At 37.2% G+C, this 21,070-nt stretch overlaps 3 protein-coding genes across 6 annotated transcripts in view; 1 reads left to right on the top strand and 2 right to left on the bottom strand.

The window, feature by feature from the left end:
- Nucleotides 1–21,070, top strand: part of LOC123507119 (probable E3 ubiquitin-protein ligase XBOS36) — a 49,855-nt gene that overhangs the window by 12,815 nt on the left and 15,970 nt on the right. For 2 of the 4 annotated variants that reach the window (XM_045259703.1, XM_045259722.1), the window contains exon 2: nucleotides 16,076–16,183. In XM_045259703.1, coding sequence (XP_045115638.1) covers nucleotides 16,109–16,183 — 75 coding nt within the window. In that variant the 5' untranslated portion in view covers nucleotides 16,076–16,108. Of the gene's footprint in view, nucleotides 1–13,644; nucleotides 13,733–16,075; nucleotides 16,184–16,537; nucleotides 17,016–21,070 lie in introns of those variants that run through there. The other 2 variants (XM_045259713.1, XM_045259733.1) reach the window with 2 other exon arrangements.
- Nucleotides 9,501–11,292, bottom strand: LOC123501164. Its single transcript, XM_045249795.1, has 3 exons — nucleotides 11,279–11,292; nucleotides 10,533–11,186; nucleotides 9,501–10,500 (listed from the first exon to the last, which is right to left on the bottom strand). Exons 1-3 carry the CDS (start codon nucleotides 11,290–11,292, stop codon nucleotides 9,501–9,503), a joined length of 1,668 nt encoding a protein of 555 aa, XP_045105730.1.
- Nucleotides 11,352–14,382, bottom strand: LOC123501158. The gene is made up of 3 exons (XM_045249779.1): nucleotides 13,086–14,382; nucleotides 12,155–12,993; nucleotides 11,352–12,047 (listed from the first exon to the last, which is right to left on the bottom strand). The coding sequence occupies exons 1-3, from the start codon at nucleotides 14,380–14,382 to the stop codon at nucleotides 11,352–11,354; spliced, it is 2,832 nt and encodes a 943-aa protein (XP_045105714.1).

Genomic DNA, 21,070 nt, shown 5'->3' with positions numbered 1-21,070 from the left:
TTTTGAATTTTAGTCCGCTTATCCATACCTTGTCAAAAGCTTAGGAGACGTCCCTGAGAACAATGCAGCATTGTTTTTTGCCTGATAAGGCTTTTGAAATTATTTCTACTGTTATTGCGCTAGCATTATCGTTTCATCTTGCTTTTCTAAATCCGTGTTGGGCGTCTGGAATGAGTTTATTGGCTTCCAGGAATGTTCTTGTTGTCATTGATAATTTTCCCCAAAAAACTTTTCCTGGAATTTCTAGTAGTGGTATTTGTCAATAATTGATTGCATCTGTGGTTGGTTTATTCTGTTTGGGGATAAGTATCATTTTAGCATGTTTGAATGGTTGTGGGAAGCATCCCATGGAAGGAACAGTGTTCAGTAGGATGGTGAATATTTCGATTGTGTTGTCTGGCAATTTCTGTAGAATGGTTTTATTTATTTTTTATTCCTCCAGGAGTGTTGTTTTTTAGTTGTTTTATTGTTTGCTTTATTTCTTGTGTTGTGATATTTGTTGTGTAAAAGTTATCATTATTTAGATCGTCAGGATTACATTTGTGTGAGGGCAGTATGTGAACTTTGTTGTTTATGATGTAGCTGTTAACTAGAATTTTTGTGTCTTGATCATATTGGAGATTCTTTCTAAGGCATATTCTTATAAAAAAAAAAAGATGCTTCAGGTGTCCCTAAATATTTTTTTTTATTTTTCTTCTATTTATATTTTTTTGTTGTTGTTGTCGTCTAATGAATGCAACTTTGTGTTGGTTTTGTTTCCCTTTAATGGTTTTATATTTAGCCTTTTTTTTTTTTTGTAGTTGATTGTAAAGTGTTTTTTTTTCTTTTTTAACCCTATTTTGCCACTTCTTTTGACTTTGCTTTACACATTCGTTTATAATGTTTTGTTTGATGGTTTTGTAGGCTGTGTAGTTTGTATGTGTCCATCCATGTTTTAAGCTGTTTTCTTACACGTAGTGTGTTTGCCCGCCATTGCAGTTCTTTAACTTGTTGTTATTGCCTTTGTACAGTGTTGTATGGATGTGCCTATTGTGTGTTGTGTCATATGTGGGTCGATGTTAATGTTATTTATTACGAATATTGTGTTGCTGTGGAATCCTTCCCAGTTGGCTTTCTTAACTAGGAATGTTGTTGATGTTGGTTGACGTATTGAGTGAGGTGTGATGGTTATGAAAATGTGTTTCTGTGTGTTGTATGTTGTATGTTGTATGATTCAAATGTTCAGAAATCTGGGCTTAGGTGAATGAGGTTATTGTTGTCTATGAGCATGTTTAATGCTATGCCGACATTATTGCTATATCGTTTGTCTATTGCTGGGTCAGGGGCATTCAAGTCGCCTATTATATATGTTGGGTGTGTTTCAGAGGCTATCTTGTGGAAATCTGTTACTGGTTAGAATGGTCTTCTTGGGGGGAGGTATCTTGTGGCAATGTTTAAAGGTCCTGTGTTTGTTCCTACTGCTGTTAGTATTGTCAGTGTCATATATATATATATATATATATATATATATATATATATATATATATATATATATATATATATATATATATATATATATATATATATATATATATATATATATATATATATATATATATATATATATATATATATATATATATATATATATATATATATATATATATATATATATATATATATATATATATATATATATATATATATATATATATATATATATATATATATATATATATATATATATATATATATATATATATATATATATATATATATATATATATATATATATATATATATATATATATATATATATATATATATATATATATATATATATATATATATATATATATATATATATATATATATATATATATATATATATATATATATATATATATATATATATATATATATATATATATATATATATATATATATATATATATATATATATATATATATATATATATATATATATATATATATATATATATATATATATATATATATATATATATATATATATATATATATATATATATATATATATATATATATATATATATATATATATATATATATATATATATATATATATATATATATATATATATATATATATATATATATATATATATATATATATATATATATATATATATATATATATATATATATATATATATATATATATATATATATATATATATATATATATATATATATATATATATATATATATATGTATATATATATATTCAGATGTAGGTGTGGTCTTAGGGAACCGTAGATTCAGGAGAAACAATACAACGAGTGAGGTAACGAACATCATGTTTATTCCAAACGTTTCGACTTTTTCTTAAGTCATCATCAGTGGTTCTATAATTGGAGAAAAAAAAAACCATAAGTTTATAAAACACATTAAATGTTAAAAAGTTAAACATAAAAAAAAAAAAAAAAAAAAGGGCTAAAAATGTAAAGTATGGAAAAATTTTTTATAGAATGTTAAGTGGTGTAGCAGACAACATATTATTTAAAGCAGGCTTATTGGTTTTAATATACATAGATTCTAATATTCTTAAGTCACTTCTGCTACATGAATCAATAATTTTAAAATGATCAAATGTTATTTGTACCTTACATTTAAGGGAGTGTTCCCTTATGGAGGAGTGGGGAGGGTTGTGTAGTGGACGACTCGTTCTGCTTGACTGGCCCATATGCTCGGCGACACGAACCCTGAAAGCTCGAGTGGAGCTTCCAAGGTACCCAGCCTGGCAGCTTGGGCAAGTGAAGCAGTAAATGATCGACGAGCGAAGGGTTGTCGGAACAACGTCTTTAAATTTAAAATAACTGTTTATCTTGAAGGTGTTATTATGGACTAGTTGGAAGTTTATTTGTGGATAGTATTTCGTAAGAGGTTTGACTAGTGTTTCTTCAATGTTTCGTGAGACAGATCCTAGATAAGGTAATTTAAGAAATACTTTTTCTTTGTTGACATTAGGTACATTAGACTTGGGTTGGTATATACTATTGAGAAATTTGTTTACAATTTTGTCAAAAAGGTAGGTATGGTATCCATTGTCTTTGAAATAATTCTTTAGAAATACAACTTCATCATGAAATAGGGTGTATGTTGATGACAGTTCATAGGCTCTGTGAAGCAAAGTTCGGACCGCATTAAGTTTATACTTTATATTACAGTAACTGAAGAAACTAGTGCCTAAGCCTGAGAAGGTTGGCTTGCGATAGATGGAGAACAATAATGAGTTATCTTGTCTTTTTATGAATAAATCTAAAAAAGAGATTGTACCTTCATTTTCTTTGTCCATAGTGAATTTTATATTAGTATGTTGAACATTAAGGTAGTCAAAAAACAACTGTGCCTGATCTTCACTGTGAAACACAATGAAGGTGTCATCAACATATCTGTGATACAATAAGGGTTTGAAACTGGAAGGACAATTCTTGAGCCAAATCTTTTCATGATGACATAAAAATATGTTAGCAAAAATGGGACCTAAAGGAGAACTCATAGCCACTCCGTCTGTTTGTTTGTACAACTCATTGTTAAAAATAAAGGGGACATCCTTAACACATTCTGCTTTAAATAATATGTTGTCTGCTACACCACTTAACATTCTATAAAAATAAATTTTCCATACTTACATTTTTAGCCCTTTTTTTTTTTTTTTTTTTTTTTTTTATGTTTAACTTTTTAACATTTAATGTGTTTTATAAACTTATGGTTTTTTTTTTTCTCCAATTATAGAACCACTGATGATGACTTAAGAAAAAGTCGAAACGTTTGGAATAAACATGATGTTCGTTACCTCACTCGTTGTATTGTTTCTCTATATATATATATATATATATATATATATATATATATATATATATATATATATATATATATATATATATATATATATATATATATATATATATATATATATATATATATATATATATATATATATATATATATATATATATATATATATATATATATATATATATATATATATATATATATATATATATATATATATATATATATATATATATATATATATATATATATATATATATATATATATATATATATATATATATATATATATATATATATATATATATATATATATATATATATATATATATATATATATATATATATATATATATATATATATATATATATATATATATATATATATATATATATATATATATATATATATATATATATATATATATATATATATATATATATATATATATATATATATATATATATATATATATATATATATATATATATATATTATATCAGGGCTACTCAACTATTATAAGCAAAGGTCCAGTTAGACAAGCTCCAATGTACGCATAGGTCCGAAAATTTTTATTACATGAAATATAAAAAAGAAAACAATCTCATAATTTTCCCTGAAAAAAAGACCCTGGCTGTTGTGGCGCCTTCCTTCAAATCACTCACTCATTCATAACTTTCCTGGAAAAAAAGACATTGGCAGTTGCGGCGCCTTCCTTCAAATCACTCACTCACTCACTCATTCATAATTTTCCTCGAAAAAAAAGACATTGGCTGTTGTGGCGCCTTCCTTCAAATCACTCACTCACTCACTCACTCATTCATAACTTCCCTGAAAAAAAGACATTGACTGTTGTGGTGCCTTCCTTCAAATCACTCACTCACTCATAACTTTCCCTCTTAGAAAAAAAAATAAAAATTTACAAATTCCTCTCCCCGTGTTCTTCCTTATCAGTCACACCCAACAAGTCCTGGCAAGATTCTTTCTTGCTTGCATCGTGATATAGATAAAAGTTATCCTCAGTGAACACTCCACTGCTCTCTCCTGGGCTGTCATGTTATTGGCAAGAACTATGACCTCTCAAAAAAAATCTCAAAACTTTTAGAAACCTCTCAAGACTTTTTGAAAATGAAATTAAGAACTTAGAAATGAAAAAAAATCAACACTACAGCAAGGATTTCAAAGCTGTTGTGTTGATTTTTTGTCATTTTAAAAGTCGTTTTCTCAATTAAGCTTAGTGAGAAAAATTACACTTCTTGTTCCTTATCAACTCGCTGAATCTCGGTACTAATTTGGTGACAGCCAGTCGAATACAGTGGTGGAGGTGTTCACTGGTCATGCATGAGCGAAACTTGTTCTTCACAAAGTTCATGGTAGAGAAAGCAGACTCACAGGAGTAAGTGGAGCCAAACATTGTGAGAATTTGCACTGCTAGTCTATGAAGAGTAGGAAATTAGCAGGATCCTTCCTTTGACCAAAATGTTTCTGGTGAACAATCACAGAGTATTTGTTTCAGCTCTACATTCTCTTGAAAGTCAATGATTTCCAGTTGGATTTTTGCAGCATCTACCCATTTGCAGGCGAGTTTTGCTTCGTCTGAAAATTCTGTTATATCTGTCACTAGAAAAGGGTTTTGAATGAACAGCAGCAACTGATTTCCAAGAACAAAGTCATCAAAGCGCACCTTGAAATTATTGATTAGGTTCTCAATAAATTGAACATGGTTAGTACCTGTTTCATCATTACGTTGCTCCAAAAGTCTGGGAAAATGCAAAAGTTGGCTTTGAATATCAGTTTTGAAAAGATCCAATTTTTTCTGGAAAGCACGAATTACTGAGATCAAATTGAAGATGGTGTGTTTTTCCCCTTGAAGTTTGACATTAAGATCATTCAGATGTGACATCATGTCTGTCAAAAATCCAACAGTTTCCATTTTCTTGTCATCTTTCAAAAAATCAGAAAATGCATTTGCCTTCACACTGTTTTGACTTTCGAGGAAAGTCTGTAACTCCTTCCTAATTGCCCAAAATCGCTCCAAAACTCTTCCCTTACTTAGCCATCTCACATTGTTGTGCACTAGTAAATCATCATGGCTTGCATTGACCTCGGTAAGAAAGGTTCTGAGTAGACGATGTTGGAGTGCCGATGTAGATCGAAGGAAGTTTACTAGCTTCATGATAGTCTCCATGACTTCTCTATATTCATCTCCAAGACTAGCACACAGTACTGATTGGTGGATTATGCAGTGGTAAGTTATCATGTCAGCATTATCTTCTTTTAATCTTGCAACTAGTCCCTTCTCTCGCCCAACCATAGCTGGGGCTCCATCTGTAGTCAGTGAAAATATGGATTTAACATCAATATTTCTTGATTCTAACATGCCTTTCAAAGCTCCATAGATATCCTCTCCTCGTGTTCTTCCTTTGAGATCAGTCACACCCAACAAGTCCTGGCAAAATTCTTTCTTCCTTGCATCATAATATCTAACAAAAACCATGAGTTGAGCATGGTCAGTACTGTCTGTTGATTCATCAATAGCCAGTGAGATACACGGTGCTTCTTTCAGTCCTAAATCAAGTTGCAACATAAGATCATTAGCCAATAGTTCTGTTCTCCTCATTGATGTGGAATCAGATAATGGAATCTGCTTTATTTTATCTTTAATTTCATTCTTCTGTCTACCATCAAACAATGTATCAACAGTTTCCAGCATACATTCTTTCACAACTTCAGCGTCAGCGAAGGGTTTCTTGTGTTTTCCCAAGATCCAAGCTATCCTCAATGAACACTCTACTGCTCTCTCCTGGGCTGTCATGGTACTGGCAAGAACAATGGTTGATCTTTCATACAGCGATTTTAGCTTATTTATTTTATTTTTTCTCTCTTCAGTTCCTTGCTGATACATCTTTTCAAATCCACTGTGTTTAGTTTCATAATGGCGTTTAAGATTACTGCTCTTCACTAAGGCAACGGTTTCGCTACATATAAGGCAAATTGGCTTAGAGCTGGTTGTAGGAAGAGTGAAAGCATACTGTTGTATCCATTCTTCCTTGAAGGAACGATTTTCATCATCAACCTTTCTTCTCTTCGAACACGCCATGTCTCCTGTAAATGAAAAAAAAACGTGTTACAAATTTACCAGTTGGTTCATCACAACAACCTTTGACCTTGGCGAGGTCAAATGTATTCTGAGTGTTTGCCGTGTCATACCCAATGTGTCTACCAAGGTTCGTTTTGATCCGTTCACAGTAGTTCGGACACACAGGCAGACAGACAGACACACACACACACACACACACACACACACACACACACACACACACACACACACACACACACACACACACACAATACTACACCCCAAGGGGTGAAGTAATTAATGTTTACTGGTCATCATGTGCGTCAGTAAGAAGAATTGAATCTGTTACCAATTATTCAATTTGTCCCATCTGATTTTTTTTTTCACCTGTCTACGGGCTCCATAGCAAAACGCGCTCCTCCTGCAGCCTGTGAACTCTCGACGCAAAATCGACGTACATGTGCCACATAATGAGAGCCAAAAGTATTTTATAACTTCCAGCCATGGCTGGTTGTGCTGCTCAACCAGCAATGAGCGCTGGCTGGTTGAGCAGCACACCCAACCCCATATTTTAAGCAGGCTAGCACACCCTGAATATACGCCCCTGCTACCAACGTACTCCTGAATTATTCCTGAACAAATGCAACTATTGATAGGAAGCCTAAGATAAATTCAGACTTGTCCAGAACATCTCACGTCAAAGTTTACCCTTGCCTCGCCAGCCATGTATGTAAACAACAGAAGCCAGCTGATTTTTCTCATTTTCTGTTAATGCAAAAGCAATAACAGAAAATGTAATATCATAGGAAAACTATTCTAAATATATATAGTCATAGTCGACCAAAAAAAAAACTTGCAAGATACTTTCACCAGGACCTTCATGCTATTTAACTAGAATTTTCTCTTCCTGGGGTCTGAGGTCCAACTGCAACACTCAGAAGGTCCGCCAGTTGAGTACCCTATATATATATATATATATATATATATATATATATATATATATATATATATATATATATATATATATATATATATATATATATATATATATATATATATATATATATATATATATATATATATATATATATATATATATATATATATATATATATATATATATATATATATATATATATATATATATATATATATATATATATATATATATATATATATATATATATATATATATATATATATATATATATATATATATATATATATATATATATATATATATATATATATATATATATATATATATATATATATATATATATATATATATATATATATATATATATATATATATATATATATATATATATATATATATATATATATATATATATATATATATATATATATATATATATATATATATATATATATATATATATATATATATATATATATATATATATATATATATATATATATATATATATATATATATATATATATATATATATATATATATATATATATATATATATATATATATATATATATATATATATATATATATATATATATATATATATATATATATATATATATATATATATATATATATATATATATATATATATATATATATATATATATATATATATATATATATATATATATATATATATATATATATATATATATATATATATATATATATATATATATATATATATATATATATATATATATATATATATATATATATATATATATATATATATATATATATATATATATATATATATATATATATATATATATATATATATATATATATATATATATATATATATATATATATATATATATATATATATATATATATATATATATATATATATATATATATATATATATATATATATATATATATATATATATATATATATATATATATATATATATATATATATATATATATATATATATATATATATATATATATATATATATATATATATATATATATATATATATATATATATATATATATATATATATATATATATATATATATATATATATATATATATATATACACACACACACACATATATATATATATATATATATATATATATATATATATATATATATATATATATATATATTATGTATCACTCTATGCTTCCATGTACGCAAAAAAAAAAAAGAATATTTTTGTCCTGATAGATTTCAACCTTTGGCATCTTAACAACATGATAGAGCAGAGGGATAGGACCAGTGACACCTCAGTGACCTCATGCCTCAGTACTTCCTTAGACGTCGAGTAGAAAGTGACATGCATCAGCTCTGTACTATCCAGAATTAACGTCCTTACAGGCATGAATTGACGAAAATTAGAATCCGAAACTTCAATTAGAAGAAATAGAGCGGTCAAGACAACGAGAAACAAACACAGTTTTCCGTGACATCTGTGACCTTGAAATATGGTAGATGTGTCACGTCTTGCCTCTCCCTCGCCTCGCCTCGCCTCACACCACGTGCCAACAACACACTCCTGCAACACACAATGCGTTCTATATCTGTTGGTTGCGGGATGTATAATGGAGGGCGTGTATGCCTAAGTAAGGGGCAGACATTCTTTACTTGTCCTTAGAGCTACAAAGGGTAGGAAATGGCGGCCAGTAGCGACTCGGGAGCACAGGCTCACGCGCTAGCTGAATGCGCAGAGAAATATACAGTGTTGCCACATACACGTAATATGCATTAATACAATACATAACCCACATCTCCCCCCCCATTCTGCGCTCAGAAGTCCACAGGGACTCGAGCGACTGCAGCTGCGGACGCCTTCTCCTGGAGTCGTGGCGGGGCACCACCGTATCAGGTGCCGCCAAGGGAGCAGTGGCGTCCTCCATCGTAGAAGAAGCGTTTAGGGGTGGAGCAGGGCGGAGGAAGCGCCTGTTCCTCCACCACACTCGACCACTGGGCATCTTGAGCAGGTAATCCCGTGACCTGCCAACGCCCATGATGGTGCCAACCTTGTCCCACCGCTGCGTAGTCGGGTCCTGGATCCGAACCACGTCACCTCGCTGCAGGGGTGGAAGAGGCCGAGCGTGAGCGTCGTAGCGACTTGTGGCATCACGGAGACGGGCAGCAGCTCGACGGTCGCAACTCTCGTCCCTGGCCTGCCACTGTTTCTGGAAGGCGCTGGCATGTGCGGGGACGCAAGAGCGTAAAGGGCGACCATACAGGACTTGAGCTGGAGAGCGACCCGTCTGGTTGGGGGTGTTCCGAAGCTCCAGGAGACCCCTGTCGAACGCCTCACAGTCTATATTGCCAGACGGTGCCACCTTCTGGATGAAGTGCTTCACGGCCTTCACTGCAGACTCGGCATGGCCGTTAGACTGTGGGTAATGGGGCGTCGATGTGTCGTGACGGACTCCCCAGCGCTCGAGGAACGTAGAAAACTCCCGGCTGGCGAACTGTGGGCCACCGTCCGTGCGCAGGCGTACAGGAACACCCAGGTCCCTGAAGAGGCGGCGGAAATGGCGAATGGTGGCAGCAGACGTCGTATCAGCGCCACAGGACACGACGACAGGCCAGCCGGACAGACGATCTGCAATGACTAAGAAAGCCTTCCTGCAACTGAGAAGTAATCAGCAGAAATGGACTCGAATGGTCGAGTTGGGTTGTCATCACAGAGTCTTGGTTCTTGCTGTTGACTGGGCTGCAGAATCTGGCACGGCTCACATGCTCGAACAGTGTTGGCAATGTCTGCATCCACGCCTGGCCAGAACACAGCCTGCCTAGCACGGCGCTTGGTGGCTTCGACACCACGATGGCTGTCGTGCAGGCGGGCCAAGACACGGCGACGTAGGGCTGTAGGCACCAACACTCGTGCACCGTACAGGACGAGATCCTCATCACAGTAGAGGTCCTCCCGTAACTTCCAGTACGGGCGGAGCACGTTGGGGAGGGCGTACCTGTCCATAGGGAATCCGTTCTTCACAAAATGAAGGAGCTGGACGTACTCGGGGTCCTCGGTTGCCACCTTACGAAGCTCCTCAAGGGCAAGGTCACTGCCAGGAGGTGCTTCTGCAACATCAGGAGGCACCAACGGAGCAAGAGACTCCATCGCACGTAGTGTAGCGATACTCCTAACTTGGAAGCCGGTATCAGTGCCAAGGACTTCGTCAGCCTGCGTTGGGTAGCCAACAGGAGAGCGAGATAGAGCGTCCGGGATACACAACTCCTTGCCCGGGCGCCATACAGCTGTGAAGATGTACGGGCGATCTTCTCCTTGAGGCGTTGTAGACGTGGATTCTCTATAGCGTCAAGGGAGTAGCTGTTTAGGATGGGAACTAGAGGGCGATGATCGGTGACGAGGTTAAAGTGTTGCAATCCTGTGAGGTAGAACTTGGTCTTCCCCATGGCCCATACGACAGCTAACATCTCCAACTCGATCGTCGCATATCGGGTCTCTGTATCCGTCAAGAAACGTGAGCCGCACTGGACGAGACGCTGCTGTCCACCACCGTGGTCCTGCAGTAGGCATAACCCAGCCCATACAGGCGGGAAGCATCGGTCTGCAGAGTCGTAGGGAGAGCAGGGTCAAAGGCAGCTAGGACTGGTGGGCTGGCCAAGGCCATCTTCACACGTTGGAAGGCTTGCTCATGGTCGGGCGTCCACACAAACGACTTCTTGGGGCTCAAAAGTGGGCGTAGAGGCGCAGCAGTGGCAGCGAGGTCGGGCGAGAAGCTGGCGAGCTGGTTGACAAGGCCCATGAAGGACCTAAGGTCGGTCAACGTAGCAGGCGTAGCAAACTCAGTGATGGCCCGAACCTTGTCAGGGTCTGCTGCGATGCCGTCATGGGAGAGCCTGTAGCCGCAGAAGGACACTGATGGAGCCGCCAGCACAAACTTCTTGGCATTTAAAGTGATGCCATGGGCTCGGCATCTGGCCAAGATGTCGTTAACGTGGCGTAGATGTGTGAAGTAATCCTCGTCGTACACGAGAATGTCATCCACGACTTTGACACACTGTGGCACTCCCTGTAGCGCGATGTCTCCTCGGAGGCAGAAGGCGTCGCCTGTGGCTGCGAAACCCATGGGACCTCGGAGGTACTTGAAGCGCCCATATGGAGTGATGAACGTAGTCAGGGCCTGGTCGTCCTCATGCAAGGGTATCTGCCAATATCCACACAACGCGTCAATCGTGGTGAAGTAGCGTGCCCTGGCATCGACGCTCGGATGGCTGCAAAAGGCGTGGGTGATGGGTGTGCAGGCCGAGATACTTGTGCGTTCAACTTACTCAGGTCCGTAGTGATCCTGACACCTCCACCAGGTTTCGGCACAACAACCATCGGATGGCACCAATAAGATGGGACGTCACCAACAGGAGCAATAACGCCTCGTGCCACCATAGAGTCCAGCTCAGCTTTCACTGCGTCCCTGTAGGCCAAAGGAATAAGCCTCGGCGTGTGGACAGCAAACGGCTGGGCGTCGTCTCGTAAGTGGATCCTCATCGGCGGTCCAGACATCGGCTTGAGTGGAGCATCCTGTGTGGAATCCTTTGTCAAGAGGACATCCTGGTACTCCCTCAAGAAGTACTCCTTCGCTGCGTCTGGGGAAGTGGTGCTGAGAAGAGGTAACGCAGGCACGCTGGAACGTGGAGCTGGAGCGTTTGTCGCCTCCCTTACACTGGCGACACTGCCTCGTGCTGAGAAAATCTGAGCAGGGAAGTCGTGAGGCACGATCCCCAAAGCACGACAGTGTTCACGGGACAGAAGTGGGGTGTTCCACGAACCCTGCACATCTATCCAGCCCGTACAAGACAGCTCGCCGTAGACTAGTGTGGCCTGGAGCGAACCGAGGGCAGCAGACATCTTCGTCCCATCAGCGTTGTAGTAGGCAAGGGATGGAGGAGGACCAAGAGCCTGTCTGTCGATGCCCAACATTCTCAAGTGCTGTGGGCCGATGACCGTCGTGTCGGCACCAGTGTCGGGAATGAAGTCCAGACCACCAGAGTGACCGTCATGCAACACTTCCACTCGTACAGTAGGAGGAGGTGTCGGGTCATCACGAGTACTGATAGGAGACTGACATGAGGCCTCAGGTGGGCCCTCATGAGACCCTGGGTCCGTTGTGAGAGACTGTAACCGCACCACGTGGAAGGTGGGGTGTCTTCCTCTTTCCCTTTCGGCTTCTCGGGTCGCTGCGACTTACTCCTTGCCTTGGTTTGCTTGCAGACTTTCTCCAGGTGCCCCAGACGGTTACAAGCAGTGCACGTAGACTGCCTGGCTGGGCACTTGGGCATCAAAGCGTAGTGGCCAGTCTTCCCACAACCTCTGCACGTAACACCTGTTGCTGGGCAGCCCTTCGGGCCGTGGTCTCGCCTGCCGCAGCTGCTGCAGGAGGTAGGCGCCCGATGAGTGGGTGAAGGTTGGCGAGGGGGGACTCCAGGTTTGTGTGCTGCTTTCTTCGTCTGTTTATACGTTGAGACAGCAGACACTGTAGGTGAGGCACGTATGGCAGAGGCGGCTGACCGCGTCGCCTCGTGGGCCCTGCATACATTGATGACGTCAGCAAGAGTAGAGGCGGCGTCGAGGGACACAATCTTGGTCACCAATTCCTCGTCGTGGACGCCTGTCAGGATACCGTGCTTCATCCAGGCCTCTTCACAGTCCAGGTGGTGAGCCTTACAGATGTCGAATTCCTCCGCCAGGCTCTTCAGTCGGACGAGAAACTCGGAGAAGGGCTCGCCTCTCGCCTGCCGACAGCTAGTGAAGGCTCGCCGACGCAATGCCTCGTTGTTGGAGTCACGTATATGAGCCTGGAGAATGTCAAGCACTTCATCAACTGGCTTGAGAGAGGTAGGCGACACCTGTAATGTGTGCTCTAACACCCTCTGCGTCTCCAGAGTGAGGCACATACGTAGCTGGATCCTCTGTTTAGGCAGCGTCAGGCTGGGCAGGTCGATCATCGTCGCGTAGTCCTCCCAACGTCTCCTCCACTCACGAAACACTTGGTACGTCACGTCGTGTGACAGTGGCGGCGGAGGTGTGACAGCTGCTTTCTGCACAGGTGGGTGGGTACCGGAGCCGCTCTGTGCACCGCCAGGACTCCCAAGCGTCTGGGGGTTCGTCGGAGCCGCACCGGGCGCGCCCTGGGAAGAAGTGAGGCTGGTTAACAGAGCACGAAACTCAGCTCTGTCTTCCCGGCGTTGTTCCTCCATCTCACGTCGAGCGGCCGCCTCCCTGTCAGCAAACCATTGGAAGAATACTGAGAAATCAGGGTAGACAGGTGTGTGAGAAGGTGCATGGTGTGGCGACCTGGGTGGAGTGGTGGTGGTGGGTGGGGTGGCGGGCGGAGGTGGGGCGGCGGTGTCCGGGGCCGCCGCTTCACCCGCACCTGCGGTAGCACCAGCCAACGTCTGTGACAGGCTGTCTGGTTGTCCCGGCGTCCCCTCATCTTCCTCCTCAACTCGTCTGGGAGGCTTGGGACGTCGTTTTGACCGCGCCATGCCGAGGAATCACTCGTAGATGTGAGAGCAAATGTGTCAGTGTGCGTGGTGTGGCGGGAAGACAGCTGGGCAGGCAGGCAGCGAGAGGTGCAGCAAGGAGGTATGCGCGGGCTCACGGCACGCCGCTCTCGTAATGGCAGTGCAGTCAGTGTCTTGCGGGACTCGACAGAGAGCAGAGGTGCGTCGCGCTGCGCTCGTTTCTGGGCAAAGAGACGTAACCAACCCCTGAAACAAAGCGGCACCTCGATGCAAACACTCCCGGGCACTGCACTGCACTATACCGCCGCACACTGCACTGTAATACACTGCCACACGCTGCACTGCACTGCACTGTCACGTAACACCACGGGTCCGCAGCGCACAGTCGTAGCACACGTCAGCAATCTCACAGCTGGTGGCGGAGGACGTGATGGCGCCGCCGGCTACTGGGATGAGTTCTTTCCCCTCGTAACTGATGTCTCCAGGGACAAGACGTGTCGTCACTGCGCCATGTTGGTTGCGGGATGTGTAATGGAGGGCGTGTATGCCTAAGTAAGGGGCAGACATACACGCAGTACACGTAGATTCTTTACTTGTCCTTAGAGCTACAAAGGGTAGGAAATGGCGGCCAGTAGCGACTCGGGAGCACAGGCTCACGCGCTAGCTGAATGCGCAGAGAAATATACAGTGTTGCCACATACACGTAATATGCATTAATACAATACATAACCCACAATATCTTCACATTGTGTTATGTTCATAAACACTTGTTTATGACTACCTTTACCATCACAACAAAACTATTATTATAATACAACTCACTAAAATCAAACTATTATTATAATACAACTCAATACTACTAAAATATTATGTTGAGACAGAGGTATGAAGTTTAACCACACGAGTATTTCATAGCGTACCTATCTAACCTCAACACACTAATCACGACTCGGAGATTGTACAGAGCAGTTGCAATATAGGAACTTGTGAGTGCTTAATATTTTCTAGAGAAGCAGAAATCTGATGCATTATCACAGGAGGTCACTATTGTATAGGCAATCATATGTCAAAATTTCTTGCCAATCAAAATATAAGTAGCAAAACAAGGACGATATGATAAAAAAAAAATGTTTATGACTATATAAAAAAAAATAGGTAAAAACTCTGGTCGACTATTGTTTGATATCATTTTAAAGTACAACTTAAATGCATTTCTTTTAGAATTAAAATTCTTTAAATTGTTAATAGAAAACGAGACAGGAAAATATATAAAAAAGCTTATCTTTTGAAAAAAATCCTAATATATATATATATATATATATATATATATATATATATATATATATATATATATATATATATATATAAGCTTTATTTTATATTTTCCTGTCTCGTTTTTCTCTCTCTCTCTCTCTCTCTCTCTCTCTCTCTCTCTCTCTCTCTCTCTCTCTCTCTCTCTCTCTCTCTCTCTCTCTCTCTCTCTCTATATATATATATATATATATATATATATATATATATATATATATATATATATATATATATATATATATATATATACACACATAACACAAGATAATAAAAAAAAAGTTGTAAGATATGGTTCTAATGAAGGTAGGACACATTGGAATGCCGTGGGCTGTGATAGCTGGTTCATCCGCCAGCTGTGTTCATGAATGACTGTTGTGTAATTCATGTCTCTCTTTGCTATTAGGTTATGTCAGAGTAGCTGTTTCTTCCCATCTCCATGGCGTCCTGTCAAGCTGAAGAAGATACAACAAAGGACCCGACCAAAGCAGTGATCAGAGATGAAGCAACAGAGGTGAGAGTGGAGGGTTATTTATTATCATCTTTTTCTTTTTCTTCTTGTTTTCCTTTTCTTCTTTTTTTTTTCTTTTGCCTATCAATGTCTTTTATCTTATTGATGATATCATCATATATCATCAACTTTTTCATCATTATCATTACTTTTGCATCATTATTATTATCACTATTAATATTAGTATTATTTCCATGATCTTTAGTTATAACTAATATAACAATAGTAACAACAATAACAATAATGATCATAGTGATAATAATAGTAATAATAATAATAATGATAATAATAATAATAATAATAATAATAATAATAATAATAAAACTATAAAATGATAAGCAGTAATGATAACAATAATCAAGAAGAAGGAGGTGGAAGGAAAAAAAGGTGTAGGGAATTGAATTTATTTCCTTATTTTTCTGCTATAAGTTCTTCAGAGGAACAGAGTCAGCTGTTTCATGTTTTATAGAGTATGGAAAAGAAAATGATATGGTCAGTTAAGATAAAACGTGCACTTTACTGTAATATTTGATGGACAGTCTTCCTTCTTTTTTTATTGTTATCTTGATTCTTTATTTGTTAATCTATTTTCTATAGATTATGTATTTTATTTTCTTTATTTTCGTTATTTCTATCACCATTACTACAATTATTTTTTTTATGCAATGTGGGCTTTTCACCGGAATTTATGGGCTAAAGTGATACTCTTTGGTGTACCTCCTGTCTCAAAACCCACCCGTTAGAAAAACTTTGCCCTGAGTGAGGAATCCCAACCTACACTCGGACCGTGGACAGGATTCGAACCCGTCCGCCTGTAGACCCCTCCGACCCCAAAGTACGCATCTCCTACTTTCTGTATAAGAAAATAAGATTGACTTTGAGAGTAGGTAACAAACTGAGAAATTGGTGAAAACCAGTTAAATGATGGTAGCAATACTTGTGTTAAGTTATTCGCTTATAGAACTTTTCTATACACTTATTTTAAACTGTTAAAATGTTAGCAATATCTGAGAAACATCAAATCATATGTACCGTCATATTTATTAAAATAACCATAAAAACTGAGTGGCCATTTTGTTTTGTAGTGATCATGTTATGTTCCTGGAGATTTCTAGCAACTTTAATGTAGGGTAACACAGTGTCTCACCCATTGTCGTCTCTTAGTGTGGTGATAACCACACTAAGACACTAACCTGATGCGCCCCTCTTCAACGAGATTATTGCAATTGACAATATATTTAGAATAAAAAGTTAAAGTTGTGGAGGATAAATGTTCAGAAGACGCTAAAAGTGAGGTGTTAGGCCGCCATGGTACAGTGGAACCATGTTCACGGTCTGAGTGTAGGTTGGGCTTCCTCGCTTGGGCCAGCGGTTTTCTAGCGGATGGGCTTTGTGATAGGACGTACCACAAAAAGTATCCCCTTTAGTCCATAAATTCCCGTGAAAAGCCAACATGGCATAAATAAAAAAAAAAAAAGGTAAAAAATAAATAAATAAATTATATATAAAAAAAAAATATATATATATATATATATATATATATATATATATATATATATATATATATATATATATATATATATATATATATATATATATATATATATATATATATATATATATATATATATATATATATATATATATATATATATATATATATATATATATATATATATATATATATAGATAGATAGATAGATAGATAGATAGATAGATAGATAGATAGATAGATAGATAATTTCCCCAACTCACTTTACGCCTGGAACAAGTGGTGATTCCCCAACTCTCCAAACCAGATATCATCTCCTAAGCAAAGAGTTAGCCCTCAAAAAGAAAGACAAACGTCGCAAGGAGTATACTAACCACACAAAGAGAGAAAATTTGAACAACAAAATACCACAGATTATAATGCAGAATACTTTTAAACCTTAAATGTCGAATACTGATATTTTTTTCATCAATTTATATTTTATTTACCAACCAATTTGGTGACATTTTATTAGTTTTGTAAACATGTTTTCTTTAATTCGTATTAAGCACGATTAAGAATTTGTTGATAATTTGTTTTTTAAGATTTTTTTTTTTTTTTGTACGCTTTACATGTTTTTGTCAACATAAAATGAAAAAAAAATAAAAGGGATTTTGATTTAATTTGTGTCCTATCAATTGTTAGCATGACTCACATTTCTTATTTCATACCTTAAAGAATCCAAAACTGCCATCTGGTTTCAGAGAAATAAGGAATCAGTTACAACTAACAAAGGTATTAAAATAAATTCACTGAAAATATACTAAGCCAGTGAACTAAATTATTCTTTGTTAAAATAGTCTTTATACAAAGAACCAACCAGAAAAAAGTTCACCAGAGATATTAAAAAGAAAAATGTTCAATAGTAACCACCTGTCAACTCTCCTAGAGTTTTCTTATTGCCTTCTTAAGCAAGCCGTGCTACGTGACCTATTCTTCTTTCTGTATTGCACATATGAGAGTTACAAGGCTAGATGTTTCTTCCCCCGAGGGCCAAGAAAATGGAGAAACCCTTCTTCCCTCCTTTACATATATACAGTTCGTGTTCGGACTTCTGCAGAGCTGTGACGTCGTCGTTATGGGCGTTACAATGAGTTTTTTTTTCTAGTCTATTATTTTATATGATTTCCTATCATGTGTAAAATATTGTTTATTTGATCTGTGTTAGATATCGCGTTTAATTTTTCTGTGTTTCTGTGTTTTGTGTTTGGAAGCTTTCTTTATGTACGAATCTTATAGTTTTATTTTGAAAGAGTTGTAGTGTTGGTATTTGTGAAGTTGAAGGTGTATTTAGTATATAGGTTAATCCAGGTAGTATGCATACTTTTAACTAAGTGTGATTTTATATCTATATTCAGATTTTCCAAGCGTCTTATTATTATGAGAACTAATAAGCCTTTTTTTTTTTTGAAATATTTGAGGCATGACTGCTGTACTATGCTTGCTAAACTTTACTCTCAATATAATTGCTTCATCAGAGTAAGGAATTTGGTCTCTTGATGTTAATATAAGTTGTCTTTAATGATATAGGTAGGACAGGAAACTTTAAAGTGTTGGATTTTGTTTTACATTTGTTTTTATATTTATGTATATTATTTCCTTTTCTATTTCCATATTTAACATACTTATTGATATAAGTTTTGTTGTTTGTGTGATATGGATAGCACATTGTACGTTAATTGCAAGGTGTTGCCGTGGTGCAGTGGGACCGCGCGCGCTTTGTGGGCCCTAGGGTTCTCAAACGCACGGGTTCAAATCCTGGGCACAGTACGAGGTTAGGAAGGACATTTACTCGGGGTAACAGTTCCTAAATTCTAATTACCAAAAACCGAAAGTAAAAAAAAAAAAAAAATGTATGTTAATTTCATCTAAGACTGGAGGAGGTATGTCACGTGTGAATATTGTGTTATAGCCTATAGCGCCTGTAGGTTTACTTGAAGAGTATGAAAAGCGCCGTCCACCTTCCACCCATTAGTGGCGCCTGCAATTGTATTTATAGCGGTACCTATATAAGGGGTCATATCACCACCCAAGCGCATCTATGGTGTAAGGCAGTAACACCTCCACCTAAAACAGGGTTCTCGACCTTTTTAATGTTATGTACCTCTCGAAGTCTCAGTATTGATCACGTACCCCTTACCCACAATGCAGCGTCAGGAAGGATAACAATAAATGCATGGTTTATTGACTTAGTTTATTAAGTTTAAATTGTTATATATGTGGAGCAGACACAATTTTTAATTAATATTAGTATGTTTCTTTGAGGTAGTGTCGATAGGACAGGGAGACACTATATGTGACTAACATGCAATGCATTTACCAAAAAGGAACTATATCAGACAATTTTCGATCATTATGGCAGTGAACTAGTGTTGCCTGCAGGTACTTGCAACTTTAACTAGTAACAGTGATAGATAAGTCACTGTGTGTGTGAATAACATTTCAAATAATAAATCAGAACAAATATTATAGGTTTGCAAGGTTGTGTGGCAACTGTATTCCAAGAGAGCTTTCTCTGAAGTGATATAACTTTAAGAGTTTCCTTGTTAATGTTGTTAACGTGCCCTGGTTCTAGTGAAGGACACATCCAGCCTAGCACATGTAGGCCACATTGTATACTACAAACAAATTTGCTGATATTCAAAACTGAAGCATTTTGAGAAACCTGCCACGTACCCACAAAATTCCTCTCACGTACCCTTGGGGATACGCGTACCCCAGGTTGAGAACCCCTGACCTAGAACTTGGGTATGTAGGTAACTTTAAACTACTCGATAAACTACTAAATTTCAAGGTGGCACGTGGTGGGATTCCAACCTACGCACGGACGTCTGCACGATCCCACACTCATCACTTTATCCACTACGCCACGAGCTATTTGGTCATTAGTTGCCGCAAAAAAATAAATTAGTTAATTAATAAAAAAAAATAATAAGCACATGTACACGTGCCACTTTTTTTTTACGGCCACCACAAGATACCTGCAAGTATTGGCCAGGGATTATCCATTTTTCCAACCTCACCTCTGTGGTCGGCCACAGTGTCCAACGAACGATAAAAACATTATTTCAAATGGCACCATGCACCTGAGCCACCTCTAATAGTAGTAGTAGTAGTAGTAGTAGTAGTAGTAGTAGTAGTGGTGATGGTAGTATGGTTGGTAGTACATAGTAGTAGTAGTAGTAGTGGTGGTGGTATTATGGTTGGTAGTACATAGTAGTAGTAGTAGTAGTAGTAGTAGTAGTAGTAGTAGTAGTAGCAGTAGTAGTAGTAATAGGAATTAATGTAATAGATGTGACCCAAACCAGTGCAGATTAATCCCGTCTTTCTTTTATCAAGTTTTGAATTTAATATAATAA

The sequence above is a fragment of the Portunus trituberculatus genome, chromosome 2 (assembly GCF_017591435.1).
Source record: "Portunus trituberculatus isolate SZX2019 chromosome 2, ASM1759143v1, whole genome shotgun sequence".
NCBI classification, from domain to species: domain Eukaryota; kingdom Metazoa; phylum Arthropoda; class Malacostraca; order Decapoda; family Portunidae; genus Portunus; species Portunus trituberculatus.
This window is presented reverse-complemented; position numbering and strand designations above follow the sequence as displayed.

Excerpts from the sequence above, each read along its gene's own strand:
- LOC123501158 (XM_045249779.1), bottom strand. The coding sequence starts at position 14,382 with ATGGCGCGGTCAAAACGACGTCCCAAGCCTCCCAGACGAGTTGAGGAG. Across the intron at positions 12,994-13,085 it reads CAAGCAAACCAAGGCAAGGA|GGTCTCATGAGGGCCCACCT; the intron begins GTAAGTCGCAGC and ends CAACGGACCCAG. Across the intron at positions 12,048-12,154 it reads TGAGTAAGTTGAACGCACAA|ATACCCTTGCATGAGGACGA; the intron begins GTATCTCGGCCT and ends GGATATTGGCAG.
- LOC123501164 (XM_045249795.1), bottom strand. Across the intron at positions 10,501-10,532 it reads AACCCAACTCGACCATTCGA|GAAGGCTTTCTTAGTCATTG; the intron begins GTCCATTTCTGC and ends TCTCAGTTGCAG.